This window comes from Culex quinquefasciatus, chromosome 3 (assembly GCF_015732765.1).
Source record: "Culex quinquefasciatus strain JHB chromosome 3, VPISU_Cqui_1.0_pri_paternal, whole genome shotgun sequence".
Classification (NCBI taxonomy): Eukaryota; Metazoa; Arthropoda; class Insecta; order Diptera; family Culicidae; genus Culex; species Culex quinquefasciatus.
Genome location: NC_051863.1, coordinates 99703573 through 99731087, shown reverse-complemented (window position 1 = coordinate 99731087; position 27515 = coordinate 99703573). Strand labels below are relative to the sequence as shown.

The following is a 27515-nucleotide window of genomic DNA, read 5'->3' as shown; positions in this document are numbered from 1 at the left end:
AACGGAACGAACTTTCGGGGCGCGAGCAAGGAGCTGGTGAAGACGGTGCGGAGCATCAGGAACGACTGCGCCGAGGTGTTAGGGAGCATTTGGTCCGCTCTGTGAAGGAGGCGCTGGAGATGTTGGACGACGGACGGCGGCTGACGGACGAGATTCTGGTGACCTGTCTGGCGGAGGCGGAGGACATGATAAACTCACGTCCGCTCACGTACGTGGCTCAAGAATCATCGCAGGCGGAGGCCCTCACACCCAATCACTTCATCCGAGGAGTTTCACCGAACGAACCCAACACGGTCCCGCCATCCCCTCACCCTGCAGAAGCTCTACGTGACGCCTACAAGCGGTCGCAACAGTTGGCAGATGTGATGTGGCAGCGCTGGATCAAGGAGTACGTGCCGTCGGTGAATCAACGCACGAAGTGGTTCGGTGAGTCGAGGCCGCTGAAGGCGGGCGACCTGGTCTACGTCGTCAACGGGAAGAACAGGAAGTCCTGGATCCGCGGAGTGGTCGAAGAGCCGATCGTGTCCGGCGACGGGAGGATTCGCCAAGCATGGGTGCGAACCAGCAGCGGGCTGATGAAGCGCGCGACAGCGAGGCTGGCCGTGTTGGAGATCGAGGGTAAACCTGCTTCAGAAGCCTCGGAACCGGGTTTACGGGCCGGGGGATGTTGAGGCCACTCACTGCCGCGACGGGGTCGACACCATGCTGCTGCGTGGGAACGAACGCCGCGTCGGCATCACACGCGCGTGAGACGTGAACAATGACGAAACACACGAGTAAAGGGGCGACAAATCAAAACAATGTTCACAATCAAAAGTAACGAGCACAAGTTGGTTTCGGAAAGGAAAGTGGAGTGATTTTGGAAGTTTGAGGATTAGGAGGAGTTTGATTTAGAATCGAGGATTCGGGAGAGGAGTTTGTGGGCCGGGTAAACAACAAGTAGACGGACACAAATTCGTAAGTTGTAAAGTAAATTTGAAACAAACAGTGAAATAAATAACACAAAATTCATGCTAACGTGCAAACACGAAACAGGAACCACACGCGGATAGATTCGGGTGGTGATTCACGGAGGGAGGACAAGACGGTTTAGGACGACACAGGACAGAACCGCTGTTTGTGTACAAGTAAGTTTGAAACAGATAAACATGAACAACATAACAAAACATGCAAAATCTGTACAAACATGTAAAACCGAACACGCTGTTAAACATAACCTAAAATTTACAGCTACAACACAAACGTAGAACACAAATCCGGATCGGGTTGGACGGAAAACAGGAAACAAACAAATTGTAAGACAAAATACACACACACACACACACACACACACACACACAACATGTACTAAATATTAATCTAAATTGCAGCTTTGATCTGCCGTAATAAATTGGCTGATTGACAAAGAGGTTTTTTTTCCGTTGGCGTCCGAACACGTGAAGTTCTGCAATTCAGTATCAGCCTCGACCCAACGCGATCCCAATAACCTAATCGACAACCACCGCATGAAGGCTCACGTTGTTGAGTTGACCAGCTCCGGCGATGGACATCGTCATAAAGGTGTACCAAACCGGATGCAGCGGAAGTTATTTGGCGTCTACGAGCAGCCACGTAAGGAACCCCAAACGTCCAAGAGTGTCGTCCAGTCAACAACGCCAAATGGAGGAGAAGCTGTATCGGTTGCAGTTTTCGACGTGGTCAGTGTTGGAAGCAATGCAGCTCGATCGGCGCAAGGACCAAAACTGCTGAAGCTGGCAGGTATCACGGACATGCCGGCCAGGCTTAAGAGAAATACGATAGTCGAACATTAGGTTCAGAAGATTTTTTATTTTTTGTTTAAAGCAGGGAAGATGTTATATTATACACACAAAAAAATATTATGGTAATGACAAAAGTAACTTACTTTTGAATTAATAAGTGGTTAAAATTTGCTACATTAAAAGTTTTTTTCTTGTTTTGAAAATGAAAACTTTTACTGCTACAGTTTTGAAAATCTCATTGCTAACTTATTTAAAAGTTTTAACTTTTAATTCGACTGTATAATTTCTTTCATTTTGTCGTTCTCGTGGAATCGTGTACGTCTAAGTCCAAAATGTAAACAAACGTTTAGGTGATTCCGGTGGTTAGTGAGTGGTGGTCCACGACGCCAATCAAAACAGAACGCGTCCGCAGCCAGGACTTGGATGCGGATACCTTCGAAGGAGGATGGTGCGGAACAAGGTTAGGGATTAGGGAAAGTTGGTTTTCAAAGGATGAGGCCAGCTTCCTGCCGGATCTGCAGCTGTTTGACGACCGAAATGGGTAAGAAGGAAGCTTGGGTGTTTGGTGGCGTTTGTGTTTGATTTTGTTTGTTTTTGTAGGACGCCGTTTATGCGGATGTGAATTTGCACCGGTTGTAATCGATAAAGTTAATTTTAACGGTGAGGAGAAGGATCCGACGGAAGAAGGAAACGACGAGAAGCGATCGGAGGTGGTCAGCGCGGATGTTGCACTCGGTGCCGGCGGTTTACGACCATCAGCAGCATTATGTGCCGGAAGTGATGACGGGACAGTGTAGGATGTCCAGAGGGTCCACAGTCCATTTCTCCGCAGTTTGACACGTATTACAAAAACATCCGGAAGAACAGTTTGCACCAGTTCTGGAAGGACCGTCTGTACGGAAGCCGCAGGTCCTGAAGCTGTCGTACTCGGATTACTTCCAGAGGTTGGAGCGACATCCGACGAACCTGATCAAGAACATCTACCTGGAATAACGAAGAAGTTACCGGTGAGTATTGAGAATGTGTTCAGTGTCTAGCCAATTTAATTTACTTTCAAACTCTTTCAGCAACTCCCGCCCGCAAACTCTCAACTCGCGACGGCGCAGCTTCGGCCGGATGAACTGGCAACATCTGTGCCATTCTCGAAGGAGGACGATGCGATCGGGAACTATCGGTTCAGGCGCTTCACTTCTCAGTTTGAAAACGTCGACTTACCTTCCCGAATTAACACCCAATGGCCAACTCCTCCAAGCCTGTCCTGATGATGGCCGACAACGAGACTACCCTGTTCTCTACATCGCTGTCGCGCTCCAAAATATAGGCCATGATGTTAAGCAGCATAAGCAGCAGTTTTATTATAAAAATAAAAATAGAAATAAAATCCATCACATTTTTCGAAATGTTAAATGTTATTTATTGTTGCCATAAAAAGTTTCTTCTTATAATAAAAGTAAAAAAACTTTTAGCGATACAACGATTTTGTTCCAGAAGTGCATGGTAGTATCAAAAACTTTCCAACTTTTAAATTAAAAAGTTTGAACTTTCTACGAATATTCACCAACGCGAACTTTTAATCCAACGAACGATCTTTTTAAATTTAGAGTATTTTTTCTTTGTGTGTACGTCATTTGTGAACGGTCCTCTAACGTAGTTTGCGAACAAAACGTTATTCATTACAACCAGTCATCGGGTCGAGCATTCAATGCTAGAGTGTGAAAGAGCCAACACGGTGAATAAATGAATTCCTGTTATTCCGTAAACCAGTCTCTTGTTTTGGCTAATCACATCTACTAAAACACTGTTCTCCAGCCATATTTTTTGGGTCGCAAGGCTGGGTTGAATTCCGAGGAGTAATCGGGACGGAGTTGAAACTCCGTTAGTTCCCATGCAGCTGAGATTCCGTTGTATTTCCCGGACGGGAGATTCGCTGGCGCTCTATTATCATCCGGTAATGTCTAGGGCCAGCAGCTTCGTCGTAGTAAATCCGGATTTTCATTTGTTTTGTGTTGAAATAAGTGCGTGTTCCAGACTCAGTACGGCAAGCCAGCAAGCGAGATGGCGGTGACCCTGGGGACAAGTCGATCGAACTGATGGATGTGGACCCGCAGGAGACGGAGAAAGACGGGGCGGTGGTGGTGCTGGACTCTCAGCGGAAGGGCAAGCGCGCTGCATCAAGATTTCGACTCGGCAGACGTCCTTTTTGCCCGTGATTGGCTGGTTGATCCGGAGAAGTTTTTTTTTTTTTTTTAATTTGTATTTATTCAGTTTTTCTTTTCCATGTACATTCATTCAGTTAAAATATTATTGAGTGTCCAATCACAATCGATGACTTTTCACCTCAATTTTAAATACTAGCAACTTTCATTTATTCATGAAATATTGTAGCTTTCGCTATTCAGTGATTTCAAATGTAGGAGGTCCTACATGTACAAAAGGAAAAGGGATACCTTAAAACTAACTTATAAACTATATAAAGAGCGGATCAATGCAGCTGAAGACTGCAATGATTTTTGTCGAAATGCATCAATTATCTTATTGGACATTACATCCAAAGTGTCAACTTCGGCTAATTGATGAAGTTCACTGGTGCTGAACCAGGAGGAAGTTTCAGAATCATTTTCAGAATTTTGTTCTGAATCCTCTGAAGTTTTTTCTTCCTGGTTAAGCAACAGCTTGTCCAGATCGGCACAGCATAAAGCATGGCAGGTCTGAAAATTTGTTTATAAATTAACAGTTTATTCTTGAGACAAAGTCTAGAATTCCTGTTTATAAGTGGATACAAACATTTAATATATTTGTTACATTTAACCTGGATACTTTCAATGTGATCCTTGTAAGTAAGGTTTTTGTCAAAAGCAAGTCCAAGATATTTCACTTGATCCTCCCACTTTAAATTTACCTCATTCATCTGTATAATGTGATGACTTTTTGGTTTAAGAAAATCAGCCCTTGGTTTGTGAGGGAAAATAATAAGTTGAGTTTTTGCAGCATTTGGAGTAATTTTCCATTCTTTCAAATAAGAATTGAAAATATCCAAGCTTTTTTGTAATCTTCTTGTGATGACACGAAGACTTCTACCTTTGGCGGAGATGCTTGTATCATCAGCAAAAAGTGATTTCTGACATTCTGGGGGCAAATCAGGCAAGTCAGAAGTAAACATATTGTATAAAATTGGACCCAAAATGCTTCCTTGAGGGACGCCAGCACGTACAGGTAGTTGATCAGATTTGCTGTTCTGATAACATACCTGTAGAGTACGATCCATCAAATAATTTTGAATAATTTTCACGATATAAATCGGAAAATTAAACCTTTTCAATTTCGCAATCAAACCTTTATGCCAAACACTGTCAAATGCTTTTTCTATGTCTAGAAGAGCAGCGCCAGTAGAATAGCCCTCAGATTTGTTGCTTCGAATTAAATTTGAAACTCTCAACAACTGATGAGTAGTTGAATGCCCAAGGCGAAATCCAAACTGCTCATCAGCGAAAATTGAATTTTCATTAATGTGCGTCATCATTCTATTAAGAATTATTCTTTCGAATAATTTACTAATAGATGAAAGCAAACTAATGGGCCGATAGCTTGAAGCTTCGGCAGGATTTTGTCCGGTTTCAAAATCGGAACTACTTTGGCATTTTTCCAACTACTGGGAAAATATGCCAAATCAAAACATTTGTTGCAAATTTTGACCAAGCTACTTAAAGTTGCTTCTGGTAATTTTTAATTAAAATGTAAAAATGCCATCCTCACCAGGGGCTTTCATATTTTTAAATTTTTGATAATAGATTTTATTTCATTCAGATCCGTATTAAAAACTTCATCTGATGAAAATTCTTGTTCAACAATATTCTGAAATTCTATTGAAATTTGATCTTCAATAGGACTCAAAACATTTAAGTTGAAATTATGGGCACTCTCAAACTGCTGAGCAAGTTTTGAGCTTTCTCCCCATTAGTTAATAGAATATTATCACCATCTTTTAAAGAAGGGATTGGTTTTTGAGGTTTCTTAAGAACCTTTGAAAGTTTCCAAAAAGGTTTGGAATAAGGTTTAATTTGTTCGACATCTCTTGCGAACTTTTCATTTCGCAGGAGAGTGAATCTGTGGTCAATAACCTATTGCAAATCTTTTTGAATTCGCTTCAGTGCAGGATCACGAGAACGTTGATACTGTCATTTCTCAGACGAATCAGAAGCTGAAGATCGTCATCAATAATGGGAGAATCAAATTTGACTTGGACTTTAGGAATAGCAATATTCCTAGCATCCAAAATTGCATTAGTTATAGATTCCAAGGCTGAATCAATATCAGCTTTGGTTTCTAAAACAAAATCATGATTTAAATTATTCTCAATATGATGCTGATACCTGTCCCAATTAGCTTTGTGATAATTAAACACAGAACTATTGGGTCTGGTAACTGCTTCATGAGAAAGTGAAAAAGTTACTGGAAGATGATCAGAATCAAAATCAGCATGAGTCACTAAAGGACCACAATACTGACTTTGATTTGTCAAAACCAAATCAATTGTTGATGGATTTCTAACAGAAGAAAAGCAAGTTGGCCCATTCGGATATAAAACCGAATAAAGACCAGAAGTGCAATCTCTGAATAGAATTTTACCATTGGAATTTACTTTTGAATTATTCCAAGATTGGTGTTTGGCATTAAAATCACCGATGATCAAAAATCGAGATCTATGCCGAGTAAGTTTATTCAAATCCCCTTTGAAATAATTTTTATTTTCCCCCAGTGCATTGGAAAGGCAAATATGCAGCTGCAATCATAATTTTACCAAAAGAAGTTTCAAGCTCAATGCCCAAACTTTCAATAACTTTTAACTTAAAGTCACGTAACGTACTATAAGTCATACTACGGTGGATAACTATTGCAACTCCACCGCCATTTCGATTCATTCTGTTATTGGTTATAACTTTATAATCTGGATCACTTTTCAAATAAGTGCCAGTTTTTAAAAATGTTTCGGTTATAACAGCAACATGCACGTTATGAACTCGTAAAAGTTGAAAAATTCATTTTCTTTCGCTTTTAAAGAGCGAGCATTAAAATTCATAATATTGATGGAATTACTTAGATCCATGATTAAACTTCAGGGTAAGAACAACATCATTCGCAAATTTTAATCCAATCTGGATAGCTTCCATCATGGATGTAGCATTACTCATTGTTTGAATCAAACCAAACAGTGAGTTTTGCAAAAAGTCATTTTTCAAACGTAACATCGCCGAGATCAGAAGATCCCAAAGCGTTGCCAGCAGAAAAATTTTCAAATGAAATTTGAGGTACCTGCCCAATTTGAAGATTGGTAGAGGATTTAAAATTCGTGGATGAACCCGAACCCGAAACGACGTTGGCATAAGAAATACCATTGCTGTTACCTAACTTTTCCATGGTAGGGGTATTGTTCGAGCCAGATTCTGGCCATTACCGCCATGTTTCTTAAAATGCTCCCACTCTACCCGTACATGGAACAAAAACAGTACTTTGTCCAAAAGTTTCAAATTGTTGATTTCATTTCTGTTGAAATGAATCAGATAAAATTGTGAAGTCAAACCAAAGCGAGAAATATTCCCGTTTGATTTTTTCTTCATTGGTATTACTTGGGATGGGGCAAAGCCAAGCAACACCTTAAGTTCGTTTTTGATCTCATCCACCGACAAGTCGTTGGAGAGACCTTTCAGGACCGCCTTGAATGGACGAGCATTCTTGGTCTCATACGTGTAGAAATTGTGTTTGTGGTTTTCAAATAACCAACAAAAGTTTGGTGATCTTGTAAAGATTCCGTCAACAAGCGACATTCTCCTCTTCGACCAAGCTGGAACGAAACCTTCAAATTGCAAGTTTCCTTGCAATTCTTCAGTTGCGTTCGAAAGCTGGCCAAATCGGAGACGGAAGTCACTACAATTGGCGGAGCCTTTACTCGTTTCTCGACGGCAGAAGGCTCAGTACGAGGAGAAGGATCCTTGACAACAGTTTCGGATAAAACACCGAAACTGTTTGCCAATGGAATTGGAGGATTGACCTCACTTTCAGAATCAGAATCAGACCTCGGATGAGGCTGTTTTCTTTTCTGTTTCCGTTAGCCGATTTAGCGTTCAAACGCTTCACCGACGTAACGACCAAATCTTCAGAAGATTTGCGTTTACCTTTGTTTTGACGCATTTTGCAAGCAAAGTTCTCTTAAAAAGATGGCTTCGTTTGTAAAATACAACAAAATTTCAGGTGGGGTTAGTCTTGAAAAGACTGTTTAGAATTTTGGAAAGTAACTCAGGTAGTCTTTTAAAAGACTGTGAATTTTGTTTGAAATAACTCTGAGCTTAGGTAGTAAAAAATACCGCAGCTCTAGTGTCCGTTCACCACGAAGGTTCGCAAGACACTGATTCGGAGAAGCTTAAAACATGCGATTTGGTGGGCAGCGTGAACAATAGGGTGGTCCAAATCTGGACTTTTTTGGGGCTACCCCCTGAAATCAAAGATTGACCCATCACTAGGCTAAATTCCAAATTTGAGCTCATTCTGACCACGGGAACCCCTCCCTCCAATCGCTTAAAGTTTGTATGGGAAAATCGTCAAAATGTATGGAGAAAAGCAACTGTTTTACTTTTTACCTGTGGAAGGCGCCATAATCATCCGATTCTTACCGTTTCTAAGATGTAGAACCTTCATTAAATTTAGAACAACTTTCCCGAAGACACCATATTTTTAGGATTTTTCCCGCGAAGTTATTAGCGCCCAAAGCTGACCATTTTTGCGCGGCCAGCTGTAAGGGGCTACCTAACAACGATGTTTATTTCCAATTCGTACACGCACGTGCTCTCCCTCAGGTTCAAACTCTCTCACGAGCTTGCTCGCCTGCCTGCCTGTTTGCCTACAAGCGCGCGCGCTGTTACTCTGCTTGGACTTGTGTCGTCGTCGTCGTTTTCGTTTGCCGTCCGCTGCGCTGCGTTCCTGGCATATTTATTATAATTTTCAACTAAAATAGCAGGTTTGATTTGAGATATATTTAACATATAAATTCTTATACTATGTCAAAATAAAAAAAAAAACTGAAAAAACAATAATTTAAAGAAAATACAGCTTAGCAAATGTCAGGTTAACAGGGTTTGTTTGTTTCTCCAAGTACTACAAGCAGTTGTTCGTAAATGCTAAATAAACATAATAATAATTCTATTATTTAAAAAAAAAAATCTTCAGGTAATACAATTTTTGTAACATTAGGTAGTTTGCTTTAACAAAAATATACTTTATTACAAATCAATACAAATTCAGGCAATTTTACAATTATTGCTGCAAATTTTTATTCATGCTCTCTAAAATTATTATTTTTTGTGCTGTCTGGACATTTCTCGATTAAATTTTCAAAAGGTCCTATCTGCATAGGAAACCCATGAGGGATAGGTTGTTTTGAAAATTTAATCTAGATTTCTTTCTGTGGTCCTCGGCCACCTGCAAAAAATATTGCAACTTTTCTTCATTTTTGTCAGTTTACCTGTAATTTTTTTGAAGAAAATTCAATTACAATGTCCCTATTTACAAAAAAAAAAATATTACTGTAATAACATAAGTATCTTAGTTTTGATTTAAAATTAAAATTCGGTTGGAAGTGAGTTTTTTCTTGTTTAAAATATGAAAACTTTCACTGGTAAATATCCTTACTAACTGATTTAAAAGTCTTGATTTTTAATACGGCAGTATAATTTCTTTCATTTTGTCGTTCTCGTGTAACCATGTACGCCCATGTCCCAAATGTAAACAAACACTTTGGTGGGTCCGGTGGTTCTGGTCTTCGGCGGCAGCAGCAAGGACTCGGACGCGGAAACAGAAGCAGCGGAACGCCTTCGAAGGAGGGTGGTGCGGGTGCGGGACGAGGTCGAGTGCTCGAAAAGGACAAGGCCAGCTTCCTGCAGGAATTGCAGCTGTTCCACGACTGGATTATGTAAGGAGGAAGCATGGGTGTTTTGTGGGGCTTTTGATTGATTTTGTTTGTTTTTGTAGGATGGGCGGTATGAATGTGGATTCGCACCGGTTGTATTCGGTGGTGTTGGCCCGGGATTGGTAGTTGAAGGTCAATTCCCGCGAGGACTTGGATGAGATTATCGAGGAGATGGCGCTGCCAAAGCGTTGCATGATTGCGTTGAAGAAGATTAACGTCCGGTTTTTGGGCAAGTACGAGAAAGTTAATTTTCACGGTGAGGAGAAGGATGCGACGAAGAGAAGGACGACGAAGCGGGATAATCGGAGGTGGTCAGAGCGGATGTTGCACTCGGTGCCGGCAATTTACAACACCGGTGCGGCGAGATAGCGGTCGTCACTATAGCTTGTGATGTCTCTTCTTGTGTCTCGTGATTCCCAGCGATGTTATTCTCTCTCTATCACTCCTCTCCTTTTTCTTGACTAAGTGCTCCCACCACTGAGTCTCTCAAGCTCTCCGAAAACTGCAGTGAGAGAACGCGAGATGGCGATTAGGAGCCGACCACGCATGACTTCCCGTTAAACTGCGTTGGCAAAATTGGTTTGTGGCGGCTATGGTGGTTAAACGCTGTTACGATAGGATGATCGTGGATGCGAGAATGAGAGAGAAAAGGAAAATGTCAATCGTGAGTGTGTAAACACGAAAAAGTGTTCGGCTATGTTCGGCGTTGAGAGTTTCAATAAGGAGAGCAGAGCAGTTGTATTTGAGGCATGAATATTAGCCCGGGTCAAAAAAAAATAAAATTGCTCAAATCAAAAAGTATATGAGATTGCCCGAAAGAGTACTCCAAATGGGGCCTCCAGCCCAAATTTCAGCCCATTTGGTTGAAAATTGGCTTGCCTTGAGCAGGAACAAGTTTAAATGGGAATTAACCCGTAAAACTTAAGCAATTGGGTACATTGCTCTGTACAAGTCTGTCGTTGAAATTTAACGACTTTTGCATACCATGGGGTCCAAGAGGATGGTCTGGGGAACAATTCCCCTGAAGGGTGCAAGATGATCCGAGGCCTCTAATCTTGCCTAGAAGCAGATTCATTCCGGCGTCGCCGAAATTTTCATGGTCACAGCAAAATGTACAGGGATAAATCAAAGCACACTAAGAAGGCAGCCTCGATCAGAGGACGCCACATGTCAATCAGCCACCGCGTGGCAGGAGGGTTTCTCCAATTTTGGCTTTAAAAGTGGTTTTGTCAATGTTATATAATTTTATTTAGTCAGATATTTATGCAAAAACACTTTATAAACGTCAAATATAAATTTAAAACCCAATTTCCAGATACCCTCCTGCCATGCGGTGGCTGATTGACATGTGGCGTCCTCTGATCGAGGCAGCCTTCTTAGTGTGCTTTGATTTATCCTGTACATTTGCTGGGACCATGAGAATTTCGGCGACGCCGAATGAATCTGCTTCTAGGCAAGATTAGAGGCCTCGGATCATCTTGCACCCTTCAGAGGAATTGTTCCCCAGACCATCCTCTTGGACCCCATGGTATGCAAAAGTCGTTAAATTTCAACGACAGACTTGTACAGAGCAATGTACCCAATTGCTTAAGTTTTACGGGTTAATTCCCATTTAAACTTGTTCCTGCTCAAGGCAAGCCAATTTTCAACCAAATGGGCTGAAATTTGGGCTGGAGGCCCCATTTGGAGTACTCTTTCGGGCAATCTCATATACTTTTTGATTTGAGCAATTTTATTTTTTTTGACCCGGGCTAATGAATATTCAGACGGGATAATTGTAGTTGCTGAGAGCTGATATTTTGATATTTTAACAACCCTGCCGGCGAGTAATGATATTGTGTGCAGTGGCTAGCCAACTTCACTTACTTTCCATCTATTTTAGCAACTATAGTATACCCGCCCATAAATGCTCACCTCGCGACGGCGCAGCTTCAGCCGATGAACCTGGACAGCGAGCCAGTAAAATCTGTTTCATTCTCGAAGGAGGATGAAGTGCTCGAAATCGAATTCTGTTCCGAGGACCCCATCAACCCCAAGATCCGGATGCGCTTCCAGGATCTTTAACTCTCCTTTCAGGCACTTCTCTTCCCAGCCGGGAAACATTGACCACCCTTCCCGAATCAACAGCCAACTTCTCCAAGCCTGTCCTGATGAAAGTCCATCCGGATCCGTCCAGCCTTGGGTCCTCGGAAGCGACCGGTGGCGTACCGTAAGAATCGGTACAGCTTGGACTCGGATGTTGGCCAACCTTGAGCATAAACGTTAAAAACATTAACAATTTTTTTAACATGCTGTTTAAAACTTATAAATATAAAAACAAGGACAAATGTTGTTTATTCTTGCCATAAAAGCTTTCTTTTCCAATTAAAAGTAAAACACTTTTACCGATACAACGATTTTGTTCCATAAATGCATGGTAATATCAAAAACTTTCCAATTTTTTAAATAAAAAGTTTGATCTTTCTACGGATATTTACCAACGCGATCTTTTAATCCAACAAACTACCTTTTTAAATTTACAGATTTTTTTCTTTGTGTGTACGAGCAGTAAAAACCCAACTTATTCATGTAATATAAGCAAGGCTGCCTATAGCAGCCTTTGAGAATACATCAAATTAAAATAAATATTACTTATTATTTGGACTAACGACTTGTTTTTCTTTGTTTTTCTATAAAAGAGAGTTTCGAGAGCGTGCAAAAAGTACGGAAACGCTCTATTTAGCAACTCACCATTAGTTCACTTCTTAGATTTTCTAATTCTATGGCTGCTGAATGATTGGGAAAACTTGAAAAGTAATTAATATTTCCTCTTCGATTACGCCTCAGTTCTTCAAGTTGCCTTGTCAGTGCCTCAACTTTAGCGACAGCGAGCGTCAGTTCTTTCTCCTTCTCACTAAACAAAGCCCGTATAGAATCCAAATCGTTGCCTATGCAGATATATTGTAATATTAAGTTTCAAATATGCGTGGAATAGTTACAAATGGGTCATTTCACCCCAACTGTAAACGAAAAACACAAATTTGAAATCGACCTTTTCTGATCATGCTTACGATATGCGTGCTGTGTATTAGGGTGACTCGACATTTGTATGGAAAACTTCAAAAATTGTGCAATTCAATCAGAACAACTATTTCTGATCGTAATAAGGCCCCAAAACAACCCCCTAAAGTTTGGGAGCAATCGGTGCAGACCCAGCTTACACCTTTTAATTTGCTACCTCCGGTGTCTTTCATGGTTTAAATTACAATGAAAAGAAAATCTAAACATAATATACCGGTTGTCCACATGATGATGTCGTTCTCTCGTTGTCGTCTCGTTTTGTCCGTCTCAGCGTTGATATTCCGGCGTTGTCCAGGGTTCATCCGAGGGGCTGGGGGTTGCCCCCTTATGAGCAATTCTCTGAGATTTTGGTCATTCGTTTTTTTTGTAGTTTTTAATCCGGCTGAAACTTCTTTGGTGCCTTCGGTATGCCCAAAGAAGCCATTTTTGGACAAACATGGGCACTAATAAAAAAAATGAATAACTGCTACTATTTTCAAAAAAGTTACCTGAAAATGGCTATAACTTAAAATCGGTGCATTTTATCAAAATTTCACTCAAGTACTTTTTGATTGCAAATTCGATTTTACATTTAAAAAAAATGGAGTTGAAAATTTTTTGCGACCAATATTTAGATTTTTTGAAAAAAATCTGTATAGTATTGATCTGTATTGTATCGGTCGAAGATTTTTTGCCCGTTCTGAAAATTTCTGAAAAGTTGGCATATGATGTTCCCTAAAACATATCAGAAAATGAAAAAAAATCAAAAATATTTTTTTTTTGCAAATTAAGTTTTAGTGACATAAAATTAAATTAAAAATCACAAAAAAACTAATGATGCAAAATGGCTTCTTTGGGCATACCAAAGGTACCAAAAATGTTTCAGCCGGATAAAAAATTACAAAAATTAAAATTAAAGAATATAGACCTATTTAGGAGCAGTGCGTGGCCGAATGGTTACGCTGTCCGCTTTGTAAGCGGATGATTCTGGGTTCGATTCCCATCTGCTCCAACCTTCCATCGGATGAGGAAGTAAAATGTCGGTCCCGGCCTTGGTTGTTAGGCCGTTAAGTCATTCCAGGTGTAGGAGTCGTCTCCATGCCATAAGTACAAACAACACACCAAACCAAGCCTACTCCGGTGGAATCGCTGGCGGCGATTGGACTCGCAATCCAAAGGTCGTCAGTTCAAACACTGGGGTGGAAGGTTCCTTGGAGTAGAAAGAGGTTTGGGTGCTCTCCCCATTCAAGCCTTCGGACTCCTAGGTTCGAGCAGAAACTTGCAATAGAGACCACAAAAGACCCGGGGGTCGTTAATGTGGATGGTTTGATTTTTTTGACCTATTTAGTAGAGAACTGCTCTTATGTGATCTCATTCAGGGGGCTCGGATGCCCGGGGGTTGTCCCTATTCCACTCTTTTTGTAACTTGTGGTTTGGGGTGCCCCAAATCACTCGAGCACATTTAAATTTTGTATGGGAAAACATTTTTTATTTTCTTTTCTACCAATTGAAAACATGACACAGTACCTTGAACGCTAAAACTTTCTCTAAGAAAGTATGGTGCTCTCTTGCTCGTGGCAAAGATATATCTTTCTCAAAATTGATTTAAAAGTGTTTTTTTAAGTTATACCCGAGGTTATACCAGTTTTGAGCACCCTTGTATTAGCCCGGGTAAAAAATTGCTCTAATCTAAAATTAAATGCGGTTGCCCGAAAGAGCATTGGAAATGGGGCCAGGCCAAGTGTATATATTTGCCATGATTTTTTTCAATTTATGTCTAAAATAAACTACTATAGTTGGGATCTGGCTGATGACCTCATTTAATGTTGAACTTTTATCACATGAAATGTATAGCTAGCCAGTCCGATTTGCGATGCCTTTTCGTCGGGTCGCTAGATGTTTCGCGACCGTCGTCGGTGTGCAACAACAACAAAACCCTATCATACCATTTCAACTTGATAAATATTGTAACTTGTCGTTCGCAACGTTAATCAGTACCTCACTAAACATCAATCATTTAAAACTCGTAAAATCATCTCAAGTTATAAATTGCACTGTTCAATCCTTCATTCTTTAATTACAAATGATTTTGGTTCTATCTTTCCACAGCCGGCTGTCTAAGACTAAACCATTTCATTTAAAATTTAACAACCGATAAACGGGAAATGTCTCATCCGATTGCTTGCCCTGAGAATAATATATAATACCTTTCAACATACTTTTTGATTTTGGGTCGCATCATCATCTTCTGTGGTGGTGCGCTAACTAACATTCCCGTCCCATACAATTGAGATCTACTGACATGGCGGGTGTCGTTGGTTGCCAATGACTGTTACATATTCGCAACTGATCTAGCTTTAGCAATCATGGTGTTTTGTCTTTTCAGCGCATTCATAAATGCTGTTGATAAGGGAAACACCACTAGATCGTCGAAGCCTATGATCAGTAGTGCTGAAAGGATATTACGGTTCTGTTCAGCAACGGAGGGGCAATCATGGCTGATCTCTCTCATGCTCATGAAATGTTTAACTTAACTACTGTGTAATTTAACTTTTAATATTCTAATTTAGAATGAACGTTATTTTTTTATTATAAATAAAAAATATTTTTGTTTTTACTGTGCGCAGTTTGCGCGCAAAATCAATCTCAACCGTCAAGATGGCTGCCTTTAGCATCCCCCCGGGATCTAACGGGAGCAAATCATCTGTCGGATGGGGTTTTCAAGCAAAACAATATAATTGGGTCAATGTGAGTTTGTAAACGTCAGTAAATGTTTACAGGCTAGTACGCTGATCGGAAGGATAGGGGTCAAGAAACAAGCTTTACGAACAGCAGAACAAAGGAGAGGAAACGATTTCTTGGGGCTTTTCCTCACCCTATCTGGCTTGCTTTCGCTGCCGCTGCTGCCCATTTGAAATTTTTCTTGACCGATTCCTTCCGAAGTGCGTTTACCGCTTACATTAGGAAAGATGCTTGATTTTTCAATTTCAATTCTTCGAGTTCAGAGATATTTACCCTCCTGTGCTGCAAGTTTACGCATGAAAAATGACTTTTGGCAATCTGGGGTGTTAATTAGTTTGTTTATGTCGCGTTGAAGCAGTGTTTGATTAATTCTAGATAACTTTTTCAAAACAACGAATGCCCCATGTGTTTCCTATGTACATAGAAACCCTTTTGAAAAAGTAAGCGAGAATTTGACATTTGAAAAGGTCTTTTGAATTGCGTAAAAAGCAAAATTCAAGCAAAACATTTTGAATGAACCAATATGGATTTGAAAACAAGCAAGCTATCCTACTCATTCTAAATGTAAACCTTCGCTGACGTGAGCTGGATCGACTGTGTGTTTGCAAATCCAAATTTACCCAATGACATTGTTTTGCTTAAATTATTATCAAAAATGGAATTCAATACAGCATACAGAGTTGTGAGTATTGTGCCAACCTTGTTGTATAGGACCCCAGTGTACCGCTGTAAATAGAGCCCAAATGACAGTTTGGCTGTTGGACCGACGCTCAGTCAGCGAGCGCATTCTCTCCGCAACAGCGGCCGCGGCTACTCCGGTGCTGGGGATTCTTCCCGGACGATGTCCAGTGTTCACATTTATCGATTCTGCCAGGAGGAATAACTTCCGGAACACTGCCGGTAAGTTTTAAAGCCTGCATCAAGTCCTGGAAAATCCCCAGCACGCGGATGGATTGTGTGTTTTGCTTGACAAGGAGGAAGAGGAGCTGGTGGAGGTTATTTGTTAACCCTTGACTGACCAGGGTGAGCATCGTTAACCTTTGGTAAGCCGGGAGCGTTTAAATGTTATTAAAAGAAATGGAAGAGTGAAATTTTGTAACATTTGAAAAATTGTAAAGCTTACAAAGTTTCTGGTCTGAAAGTGAGCTGGAAATTTCATTGGTGCAAACTTGGTGAAAACTGCGGCAAGGCGAGTCTTTGATGTTATGGAATTTAAAAACAAACACTTTAGCGTAATGTGTAGTTCTCCGAGCATGTACTTCCAATGTCATCCGTTGAGTGCACCAGTGTCGTCGCCTACTTCGGTAGCGGCACGTACTCATCACTCGGGTGTGCACAAGTGCAAACAGATGGTACGTTCGTTTGAAGAGCCGGTGCGGCACTGAGTGCCGCACTAGTCGGTGCCAGTTTTGGTTCAATCGAACGTTACTTGTCAGTGTACGTGGAACTAGCATGAAACTGAAAAAAATATCGAGTGCGGCACTAGAGTTTCAGTTCCAAGATGGCGGCGAAACTCGTGCGGAACTAGTGCGAGTTTCTTCAAAGAAACACTTTGACAGCTCTGAGTGCGGCACTCAGTGTGGAACTAGCCATCAAACGAACGTACCAAGAGGATGCAGGGCGAGCGTGCGGCAGGTTCGCCTATGTCCGCATACACGCTTCGCTATCACTGGTTCACGTGGTTCGTGCATTCACGCTTGGTATAGCAGGTCGTCTCGATCAGTTGAGTTGAACGAAAGAGACTGTTATTCGGGCATGTACTGTCAGTGTCATCCGTTGAGCACACCAGCGTCTTCGCACGGGATTGAAACTCGTCTGAAAAACCTGTATCATTTTCTCATTCGAAACAGTGGCGCCACGTGGTGGTAGCTGCCCTGTTTATTACACTGTGAAATTATCCATGGCTAATCCAAGGAACCAGAAGGTGACAACAAAAATGTCCGTCCAAATGGGGTGCTGCAAATTTTTTTATTATTTTTAGCAAATTTTCGAACAAATCAGCAACGAATTACAAGTTTGACAGTCAAACTACACTTAAAAGTTGGTTTTGTTATTTGTTTTTGCAAAACCGCACATTTTTTAACAAAATTGCCAAAAATATTCGTAATCACCTTTTGCCTCTTGGTGGTGCTTTGTGTTAGAATGTGTGTGGTCGATGTTTGCGGACGTGCACGCAGAACACAGAACAGTGAGAACTAGCGAAAATGCCTCACTTTCTTCTGATACAAGTCGCCATATTGAAATTGCTTGAAGATTCATACCCGTGGTCTTCGCCTACATAGGTCATGGCTTTCTACCTAAGGTACTCGCGATTGAGTGTGTAGTAGTGCGGTTGTCAAAATCGTTATCTCTGACTCTCTCACTCCACTGACACTGACATTGTTTATGTTTTGGTTTTCCTGGCACGGTCCATTGTTCATTTGTTATTGTTTTGGTTTTAGTGGCACGGAGTTATGCACTCACACTAATGCAAAGCAAGATCGCGAGTACCTATGATATACAGCCTTGTACTTAGGTGGCCTCGGCGCGTACTCGTCACTTGGTTGTGCACACGGGCTAACAGAAGATTGAGGTTTCACGGCCTAAATCGCGGTATCGAGCGAGTGTGCGGCAGGTTCGCCTATGTCCGAATACTAACATGCTTCGCTACCACCGGTACGCGTGGTCCATGCACTTCTTTGATTCTTGTTGAAGCTTCAGACTGACCGTAGGAAATGTTCGTTTACGAATCGAACTGGAAAGGCCTCTTGGAAATGTCTATTTACGAATCAGACTGAATGTGGCCGGGGAAAGGAATCAAGGAAATGTTCGTTTACGAATCGAACTGGAAAGGCCTCTTGGAAATGTCTGTTTACGAATCAGACTGAATGTGGCCGGGGAAAGGAATCAAGGAAATGTTCGTTTACGAATCGAACTGGAAAGGCCTTTAGGAAATGACTGTTTACGAATCAGACTGGATGTGGACCGGGATGCATTGCATCAAGAAAATGTTCGTTTACGAATCAGACTGGATGTGGACTCTTGGAAATGTCTGTCTACGAATCAGACTGGATGTGGACTCTTGGAAATGTCTGTTTACGAATCAGACTGGATGTGGACCGGCGGCCGCGGCTACTCCGGTGCTGGGGATTCTTCCCGGACGATGTCCAGTGTTCACAAGAGTTAAAAACGTTGCATTGTTTTTTTTTTGACAAAACAGAATTTTGATAAATTATTGCCAAAACCAAAACCAAACCACATTCTTCAATTAAGTGCGTTTGGGTCAATGTTCATCTTCCTTTTCGGCCAGCTATTGTTTTATCGTTTGAGTTTTATTAGAAGGTTACCTGCTGTCTCTGAATTTGCAAAACAGTTCCAACTGTCAAAGTCTCAAAGTGAAATAAATAGCATTTTCCCGAGATTAAAAATGTTGCATGAGAATATTGGTCAGCTTGAAATAAAAAATATCCAAACACTATTTATGAAATGTGTTTTTACATTTAAGTCAAATTTCAAAGCAAGATATTGAAAAGTAAATCAGAAAGGACTAAAAATGATACAGATAAGGTTTGATTTTTTCATGAATTATTAAAATTATTTTTAACATATAACAATTTTATTACATAAAAACAATAGTTAAAAACAAACTTGAAATTACGAGCAGTTGATCCATTTTTTTGGATTGTACAATCATCCCAACAGTTTACAGATTGGCCAATGTTCAAAAATCATAGCAAATCGATAATTGAACTCAATGATTCGCTTTTGCCTTCATTTGAAAGCTTTTCTTGCGATCTTTCGAATGCTGTATCGAACAACTGCAAATTTTAACTGTTATATCAAGTTTTTGAAGAAAAACTTTGACCCTTGAAATCCACAAATTCGGAACACTTTTTTCTTACGGATGTGAACAAACATTGGATATCTCCAGAAGTACATATTTGTAACAAAATAATGACTTCACACACTGCAACCAATGAAACTCAAGCTTAGTGATGTTTTATCCATGGTCTGATAACTTTTTTTGTGAAAATATCAGTTAAATTCAAGTGTTCCACAACTGTGGGAGGCACAATAACATCCCGCAATCATGGAACAGGCAATTTGGAGGCAGTGTTTTGCTGCTCAGGATAAAATAGACTTGAAATGAAGTTTTTTTGCTGCTCAGGATAAAATAGACTTGAAATGAAGTTTTTTTTGTCCAAAAAGTACTACTTTTACAAGTGAAATAGCAAGAAAATGTCCAAATAAAGGTCCTAAAAATAGTGGGGTCGAGAGAAAAGCTGCATTTGGCATGCTATTGACAAATTATCACAAAAGTGTTCCGAATTTGTGGGTGTTCCGAATAGGTGGGATGACTGTATTAAACACATTCACCAGTATTTTAACAATCACACATTTTCAAAAATCTTTTATTACGCAACGCAGCCATCCCTCATATTTGGAACAGTTTACAGATCGGCAAAAAAAAAATCAAACCATCCACATTAACGACCCCCGGGTCTTTTGTGGTCTCTATTGCAAGTTTCTGCTCGAACCTAGGAGTCCGAAGACTTGAATGGGGAGAGCACCCAAACCTCTTTCTACTCCAAGGAACCTTCCACCCCAGTGTTTGAACTGACGACCTTCGGATTGCGAGTCCAACCGCCGCCAGCGATTCCACCGGAGTAGGCTTGGTTTGGTGTGTTGTTTGTACTTATGGCATGGAGACGACTCCTACACCTGGAATGACCTAACGGCCTAACAACCAAGGCCGGGACCGACATTTTACTTCCTCATCCGATGGAAGGTTGGAGCAGATGGGCATCGAACCCAGAATCATCCGCTTACAAAGCGGACAGCGTAACCATTCGGCCACGCACTGCCACAGTGCGATCGGCCAATGTTCAACAAATCATAGAAAATCGATAATTGAACATAATGATTTACTTTTACCTTCATGTGAAAGCTTTTCTTGCGATCTTTCGATTGATGTATAGACCGGCTGTACAGTTTTACGTTTTATATCAAGTTTTTTAAGACAAACATTGACCCTTGAAATCCACAAATTCGGAACACTTTTTTCTTACGATGTAAATAAACCTTCTTTTTCTCTCCAGGAGTACATTTTTGTAACAAAATAATGATTTCACACTCTGAAACCAATAAAACTCAAGCTCAGTGATGTTCTGATATCTTTTTTAGTGAAAACATCAGTTGAATTCAATTGTGGGAGGCACAGTAACATCCCACAATTATGGAACAGCAATGTTTTGCTGTTCTGGATAAAATAGTCTTGAAAAAAAAAGTTTAAAGAGTTCTACTTTTACAAGTGAAATAGCAAGATAATGTCCAAATAAAGGTCCTAAAAATAGTAGGGTTGACAGAAAAGCTGCAAGTGTTCCGAATTTGTGGGTGTTCCGAATATGTGGGATGACTGTATGTAGTTTTCACAAAAAAAAAGAATTTCATAAAGCGTTTTGATAAATTGTTATTTTAAAAACCGGGGTTATTTTGATAGTGATTTACTATACAACTTGTGGTACTGAAAATGCTAATAAATTTAACGGTGCACATCAACCAGAGCTTTTGCACCCAGATTTTTGTTACAGACATTTTAGTATCTTCAAAACTACGAGTACTATCGAAATATTTTTTTATTCATTCCCTAAAGTACTGTGTACCAAGTAATTTACAGCAAAGTTTCATTAATTTTACAATTCCGTAGTTGCAGGATTGGGTCCGTAAGTTTGACAATTTTGGTATAAGAAGACAAAAACTTCCTTCGTTGCTGTGCACCCTTAAAGATATTTTTGAATTTTGTTTCAAAAACAATTTGAACTATTTTAAGAGTAAAATTGTTGAATAAAATCTGATAATGCAGTCTGTTTTCCAATTCAAACTTATTTTCAATGACAAAAACATTACATTTTCAAAGTAATAAAATAATGCTATTTATTTAATTATAGTTTACTAACCTTTAAAACTTTTCAAAATTTGTCGAAAACAGCTTCATAAAGTACTTGGTATCTACCAAGGTCAACATGGTTTCATACCATTCCGTTTGCATTTAATTCGTATTTTAAATTTTACAATAGAATCATTAACCTATCATAGTCACCTCACGGCTATCAATGTCATCCAGTTTTATGGTATGTGCAACTATTCAATATATTTTTAAATGAAATTAATAAAAAATATTAGAAAATAAGAAAAACGTAGGTACACAGCAAAAAATCCGAAGGTAAAATCGCATGCAAAAGCATGCACATCACCTTTGTGAGCAAAAGCATGTAATATTGTATACGAAAACGTGTACACAAAAAGCATGTACAAAAGAAAAATAAATTAATATTGCACACCCCAAAAATAACCATCAATCTGTTGACAGTCATATCCAGATTACCAAGTCCGCGCCCCAACCGTCTCGGCTATCTCACCGTCTTGTAAAACTTGTGTACAACGCCGATGTAGCAGTAGGTTTCCCGTACGTCAAATACTGAATTAACTGTATACGATGTATGGGGAACGCACAGCTACATCGGTGTTGTTCCAGCGAATTTCACAGCGGCGAGATAGCCGAGATGGTTGGGGCGCGGACTTGGTAATCTGGATATGATTGTCAACAGATTGATGGTTATTTTTGGGGTGTGCAAAATTAATTTATTTTTCTTTTGTACATGCTTTTTGTGTACACGTTTTCTCATACAATATTACATGCTTTTGCTCACAAGGGTGATGTGCATGCTTTTCCCTTCCGACGAAAGGCGTGATCAGACAAATTTCGTCTCGAAAAATGCCACCGGGACCGTCTATAATCGAACCCAGGCCGACTGGGTGAGAGGCAACCACGCTTACCCCTACACCACGGTCCCGGCTTTTTGAATTTTAAAACATAATTCAAAAATGTTAACTTATATTAAATGTAGGTAATTTAATAATGTTTATTAAAAAAAATATTAGCATAGCATAGCATTGGTGTCTACCCGTAGTTGCTACTCTGTTATTGACCAGGACCTCCAAGAATTGCTCCGTGGACCACAGATGAAGAGTAGGAACCAATCATCACCACTTCGCAACTTTCAAATGTCCCTAGCCAATCACAGTGCCGGCCACGACCAGTGGTAAGACACGGGGAAGTGGATAAGATTTTAGTCCGATACTTGAGTGATGAAGACCTCTAAATCGGCTGCGTCTTCGACAAAGTATCACGTGAGGTTTGAGGGTGTTAGTAAGATGGATGTGAAGCCAGGATTCACCATGGTAAGTGATGCGGCCGGTCAAATCTATTTATAGTCTTCGTATGTTCTTGGATTCATTTTGGAAGCTTTTCAATTCAGTTCACCAAGCTTTTTGTGGTGAATTCTGGTCGTGTTGAAAGTTCAATATTCGCCTAACAATTATGCAACCAGTAAGTGACTTGAATTCAACTTGCATTCAATATTGCATTTCCTGTTCTTAGGTTCACACAGATTCCAAATAAGTTTCTTGGATTCTTATAGCATTCTTAATCCTTCTAGACAACTAAGCCTCGCTGGTCTGGTGGTTAGCTCGGGTTCAATCGGTTGTTTACTGCTTTTTTGGTTCACCTTTTTACTCGAATCCGCACATTTTTTGTTCTTTGCTTTGAGTTTGCAAAGCGATTTTTTGCCTATAATCGTCACTGCTGCAGCAGCATTGTTTACAGTGATTGATTTCGGCGTTGGCTGTTTCAGCAACATCCGCAAGGTCCGAACTCCATTTGAGATCCCTGGGAAGAAGTTAATCCAGCGGTCGTTGGTGATGGTCAAAACTTCGCCGTATTTACTCATCACTTTGACTACGTCATCATTGCTTATGCCTAGAGGTAGGTCAAGCACACGAACTTCCGTAGCGTTGTTGTCCAAGTAAATCGGGATTTTGCAACCCTGATATACCAGAGTTTTGTCGATGATGGACGAGGCCATTGCTGAGTCGGCGAACTGCAACACGGCTATTTTTCTTCTATTGCATAATAGCAATGCTCGCAAGTTTTCTTGGTTTACTTGAAGGTCTGCGAGAATTTTTTTTACAAGCTTTGGGCTTGGTTGGTTTTGGAGTTGACAAAAATCCAGAACCACACTGTTTTTGTGCGTTGACCGAGCCACGTAGCCTAGTGGTAACGCTTCCGCCTCGTAAGCGGTAGATCGGGGTTCAAATCCCGGCTCGGACCAACACAACTGGTGATCTTTTCCCTTCTGGAATCAATTGCTTAGTAAAGGGAAGGTAGTGTATCGTCACAAACTGGACCTTATCACGACACCTTAGGGAGGCGACCTATGGAATGTTAACATTAACCTAAACATGTTAACATTAGTTGAGTGAAAAACTGCCACTGAATCCGCTTTGTAAATGCCGGCCCCGATACTCTTCACGGGTGTTCCCCTCAGGAACTGGGAAAGATTTACTTTTTTTACACTGTTTTTGTCTACGGTGCACATTTTAAAAAAAAGCGGCGACGCGCACACAAACTGCGGACTGGCATTGAGAATGCGACTTGTAAGGTCGGCGGTTACTTTGCAACTGCCTACCCCTATTTGAATTTTAAAACATAATTCAAAAATGATAACTTATATTAAATGTAGGTAATTTAATAGTGTTTATTAAAAAAAATATTACAAAGAAACACAATTTTTTAATTTAAATTTAAGTCGTTTTGAACCAAACTCCTGATTACTTTAATATTTACTCAAATTTGATATTCAAGTTAAAAGCATCTTCACTAGCGTCTTCATTTATTTACTGAAACTTAAATTTTATTTCTTTTGGATTTTCTTGTTCAAATGCGCTTTTTGCAACTATGCAATTTTTGATGACAAAAACAACAACAAGCAAATACAAATAATAATTCAAAAAATCGCTGAAAAAATTTGCCACCCGCAGCTCGGGGACTTCTCGAGTACCTATCTTGGCTACTCGACGGATCCCCGATGAACTTTTTCTTCGCTGAATGAACTCGAATGCTAATTTAGTTTTAGCTCTGCTACCCGTGGTGCGAAAGTTGGGGTGCAAGCATGTCGGGAGCAAATCGGATGAACTCTTTTAAAATTTTGAAAATGATATTTTATTGATGTCAGCAAACAATTAGGACATATTGTCGCCGCGGCACTAAACCGAATTGAGCGAGTTTCACTCTCGCGAAGTTTTTCTGTCGCGAAATAACTGTCAAGCATGTTTGGGCTGTTTTGAATCAGTGTGTTAGCTTTTTTGTTTTGATTGCTTGGTTTTGCTTGAGTCGTTGAGAAAATCGTGGAGTTCTACGTGGATTTATGATGAATTGAGATAATTATGTTTAATCAGTGATTAAAATCATGTGCTCCGGTGCATCAGGGGTTCAAACTAGCATCCGAACTGTTTTCGTTAGGTCATGAGATAATTTTCAGTTTGTTCCCAGCTTCAGGAGGAGACACGAAATATCAAGAATTTTGGTCACAATCTTGGGCTGGGTTGCTATATGGCCTCAAAAAAATGACCGAGTGCTCAAGAAAATATAAAATCTGGATTGACCTTTTGAAACCCGAGCTCGCCGTCATCAGCCTTTTCTGGCTGGACTTCATGGAATTATCCATCAAATTCACACCCATAGATCGATTTCTGACATTCACAAATGTTTCATATTTCAACATTGAAAATCGGACCATTAGTTGCTGAGATATCAACATTGAAAAATGGTGGGCTGTTTGGGTGAGACTTAGAAAACATCAATTTTCCTGTTTTTAAACCTTTGCATTGCAATATCTCAGCAACTAAAGGTCGCATCAACAAAGTCCGAAGAAGCAAAATATAGAGAATTGTCTCAGCTTTAAAAAAATATTTTTTTCAAAAATGGGCAAACATGTGCACTAATTTTAAAAAATGAAAAACTGCGACTATTTTCAAAAAAGTTACATAAAAATGGCTATAACTTGAAAACGGTGCACTTTATCAAAATCTCACTAAAGTACTTTTTGATTGCAAATTCAATTTTACATCGAAAAATGAAGTTGAAAAATTTTTGCGACCAAAATTTCAATTTTTTTAAAAATCAGTATTGATTAAAAAAATCATAACTCGGTCAATGTTTTTTGCATAACCTGGAAATTTCTGAAAAGTTGGCATTTTATGTCCTCTAAAACATATCAAAAAATAAAAATAGTGTTTTTTTGCAAATCAAGTTTTAGTGATAAAATGTTAAATAAAAAAATCAACAATTTTTTTTACCGTGTATCATTTTTTTCCAGTGTAGTCCGTATCCATACCACAACTTTGCCGAAGACACCAAATCGATCAAAAAATTTCTTCAAGAGATACAGATTTTTGAATTTTTATACATCATTTTTGTATGGACAGCTGCCAAATTTGTATGGAAAATTATATGGACAAACTAATGATGCAAAATGGCTTCTTTGGGCATACCGAAGACACCAAAAAAGTTTCAGTCGGATAAAAAAATACAAAAATTAAAATTGAAGAAAAAAAAACCAATTTCGTAGAGAATTGCTCTATATTTAATAGATTGAAATAACATATTTTTAAATAGGTTTTGTTTTATTTAACTCGCAAGTTTTGAGCACCCCTGACTGTAGTATAATATGAAATTGGTTTTAATATAGAATTAACGTTTTTTTAATCTAAAAAAAATGTCCAATAATACTTCCCACATAAAATTGAACTGCTTTGCGGGATTTGTTAAAAGAACGCTCCCAAAGGAACTGAAAAATAGCGGCCCTCCTTTGGACAACTTTATTTTTTTGCTGAAATTCTGTATTATTGCACATTTGAGCATGATCAGAAAGAGTTGATTTAAAGTAATGTGTCACATGAAATGACCCATATATATATATATATACAGAGCTTTTCCATTTGAAAAGAGCCTAAACCGAAAAAAAAGTTCTCCGATCGGGCTCAAAATTTTTCTGGGGGTTCCTTGGCCAAAATAATTAGACCCGTATTTTTTTGTTTGGCCATTAGGGTGACCTACATCGTGCTAGGGTGGTTCGAAAAATGGCAATTTCCGTATTTTTTCGCAAAAACCTTTTTTTTCGAAAAATCATATCATAAAAAGTTTTGGGTTTAGGCTCTTTTCAAATGGAATTGCTGTATATATATAAAAAAAAAAGAAAAACATACCTAGTGAAACGTTATATGTTTTTTGCAAATCAACTTGGCCACGCAATGCTCTTAGTCGACGTAATTTAGATTCTTGCGCTTCAACCCGTTCTCTTAACCGTCGGAGCCGCTCTCCTTCAGCAGTAACAGCAGTTTCATTTGCTTCTTGTGTTTTCAGAAATCGCAACCTTTGTTCTCTTGCTGCTAACAACTGCTGTTGTTTATCAATCTGATGTTTTTGCCTTAATGCCATTGTTCTTAATTCTGAAGACCTCATATGCGACTGAAATATTTAAAAAATATATGTATTATTACTGACAAAATATCTAGAGTTTTTATATTGAATGAAGACAATAGTTCATAGGACCTTTAAAAAAAAAAACTGGTTATTACCTTTTTATTGAGCATTGATTCCTGACATTTACCTTCATTTATTTATGATACCTGATCACTTTTTTATTGTGGATTTAGCTCGTAGCTGGATTTTCTGGCATCTTCTCACGGTCATTGGAAACGGTCGTGGATAGACCTAGGGGTTCCCATTTGGAGTGATAAAATTCAATTTGTAGAAAAATTATGGATTAAAATTTTGCTTTTTTATCACTTCTCCGACATCAGGAATAATTGTTTGAACATGCTCGCAATTTTTTTTATTCGGTCGGAAAAATATTATTTTTCTTGAAAAAAATTTCATTTTTAATCAAATGATCACCCCTAATTCTGGCTCGATGCCGCCATCATGTGACCGCGTGCTCCGTTTGTTTGTCAACAAAGCTGCAGCTGGATGGTGAGACGAAGTGAGGGGGCAAGAAATTTTGACATTTTTATGCCCGCATCTGGCCCGCCGCCTATTTCGTCGGTCGTTGAGTCGCCGGTCGTTTCCAGCGACCGAGTCCAGCTAGGAACTGACCGTACAATATGAAAATATCAGTTAAATTCAGATGTTCCACAGG

The 27515-nt window shown here is 39.7% G+C and overlaps 1 protein-coding gene across 1 annotated transcript in view; it reads right to left on the bottom strand.

The window, feature by feature from the left end:
* Positions 1-27091, bottom strand: part of LOC6045760 — an 81572-nt gene extending 54481 nt beyond the window's left edge. Inside the window, exons 1-3 of the mRNA XM_001863029.2 lie at positions 26956-27091; positions 26584-26845; positions 12448-12644 (exon numbers count right to left, since the gene is read on the bottom strand). Coding sequence (XP_001863064.2) covers positions 12448-12644; positions 26584-26845; positions 26956-26970 — 474 coding nt within the window. The 5' untranslated portion in view covers positions 26971-27091. The remainder of the gene's footprint in view (positions 1-12447; positions 12645-26583; positions 26846-26955) is intronic.
* Positions 27092-27515: the final 424 nt, after the last annotated feature.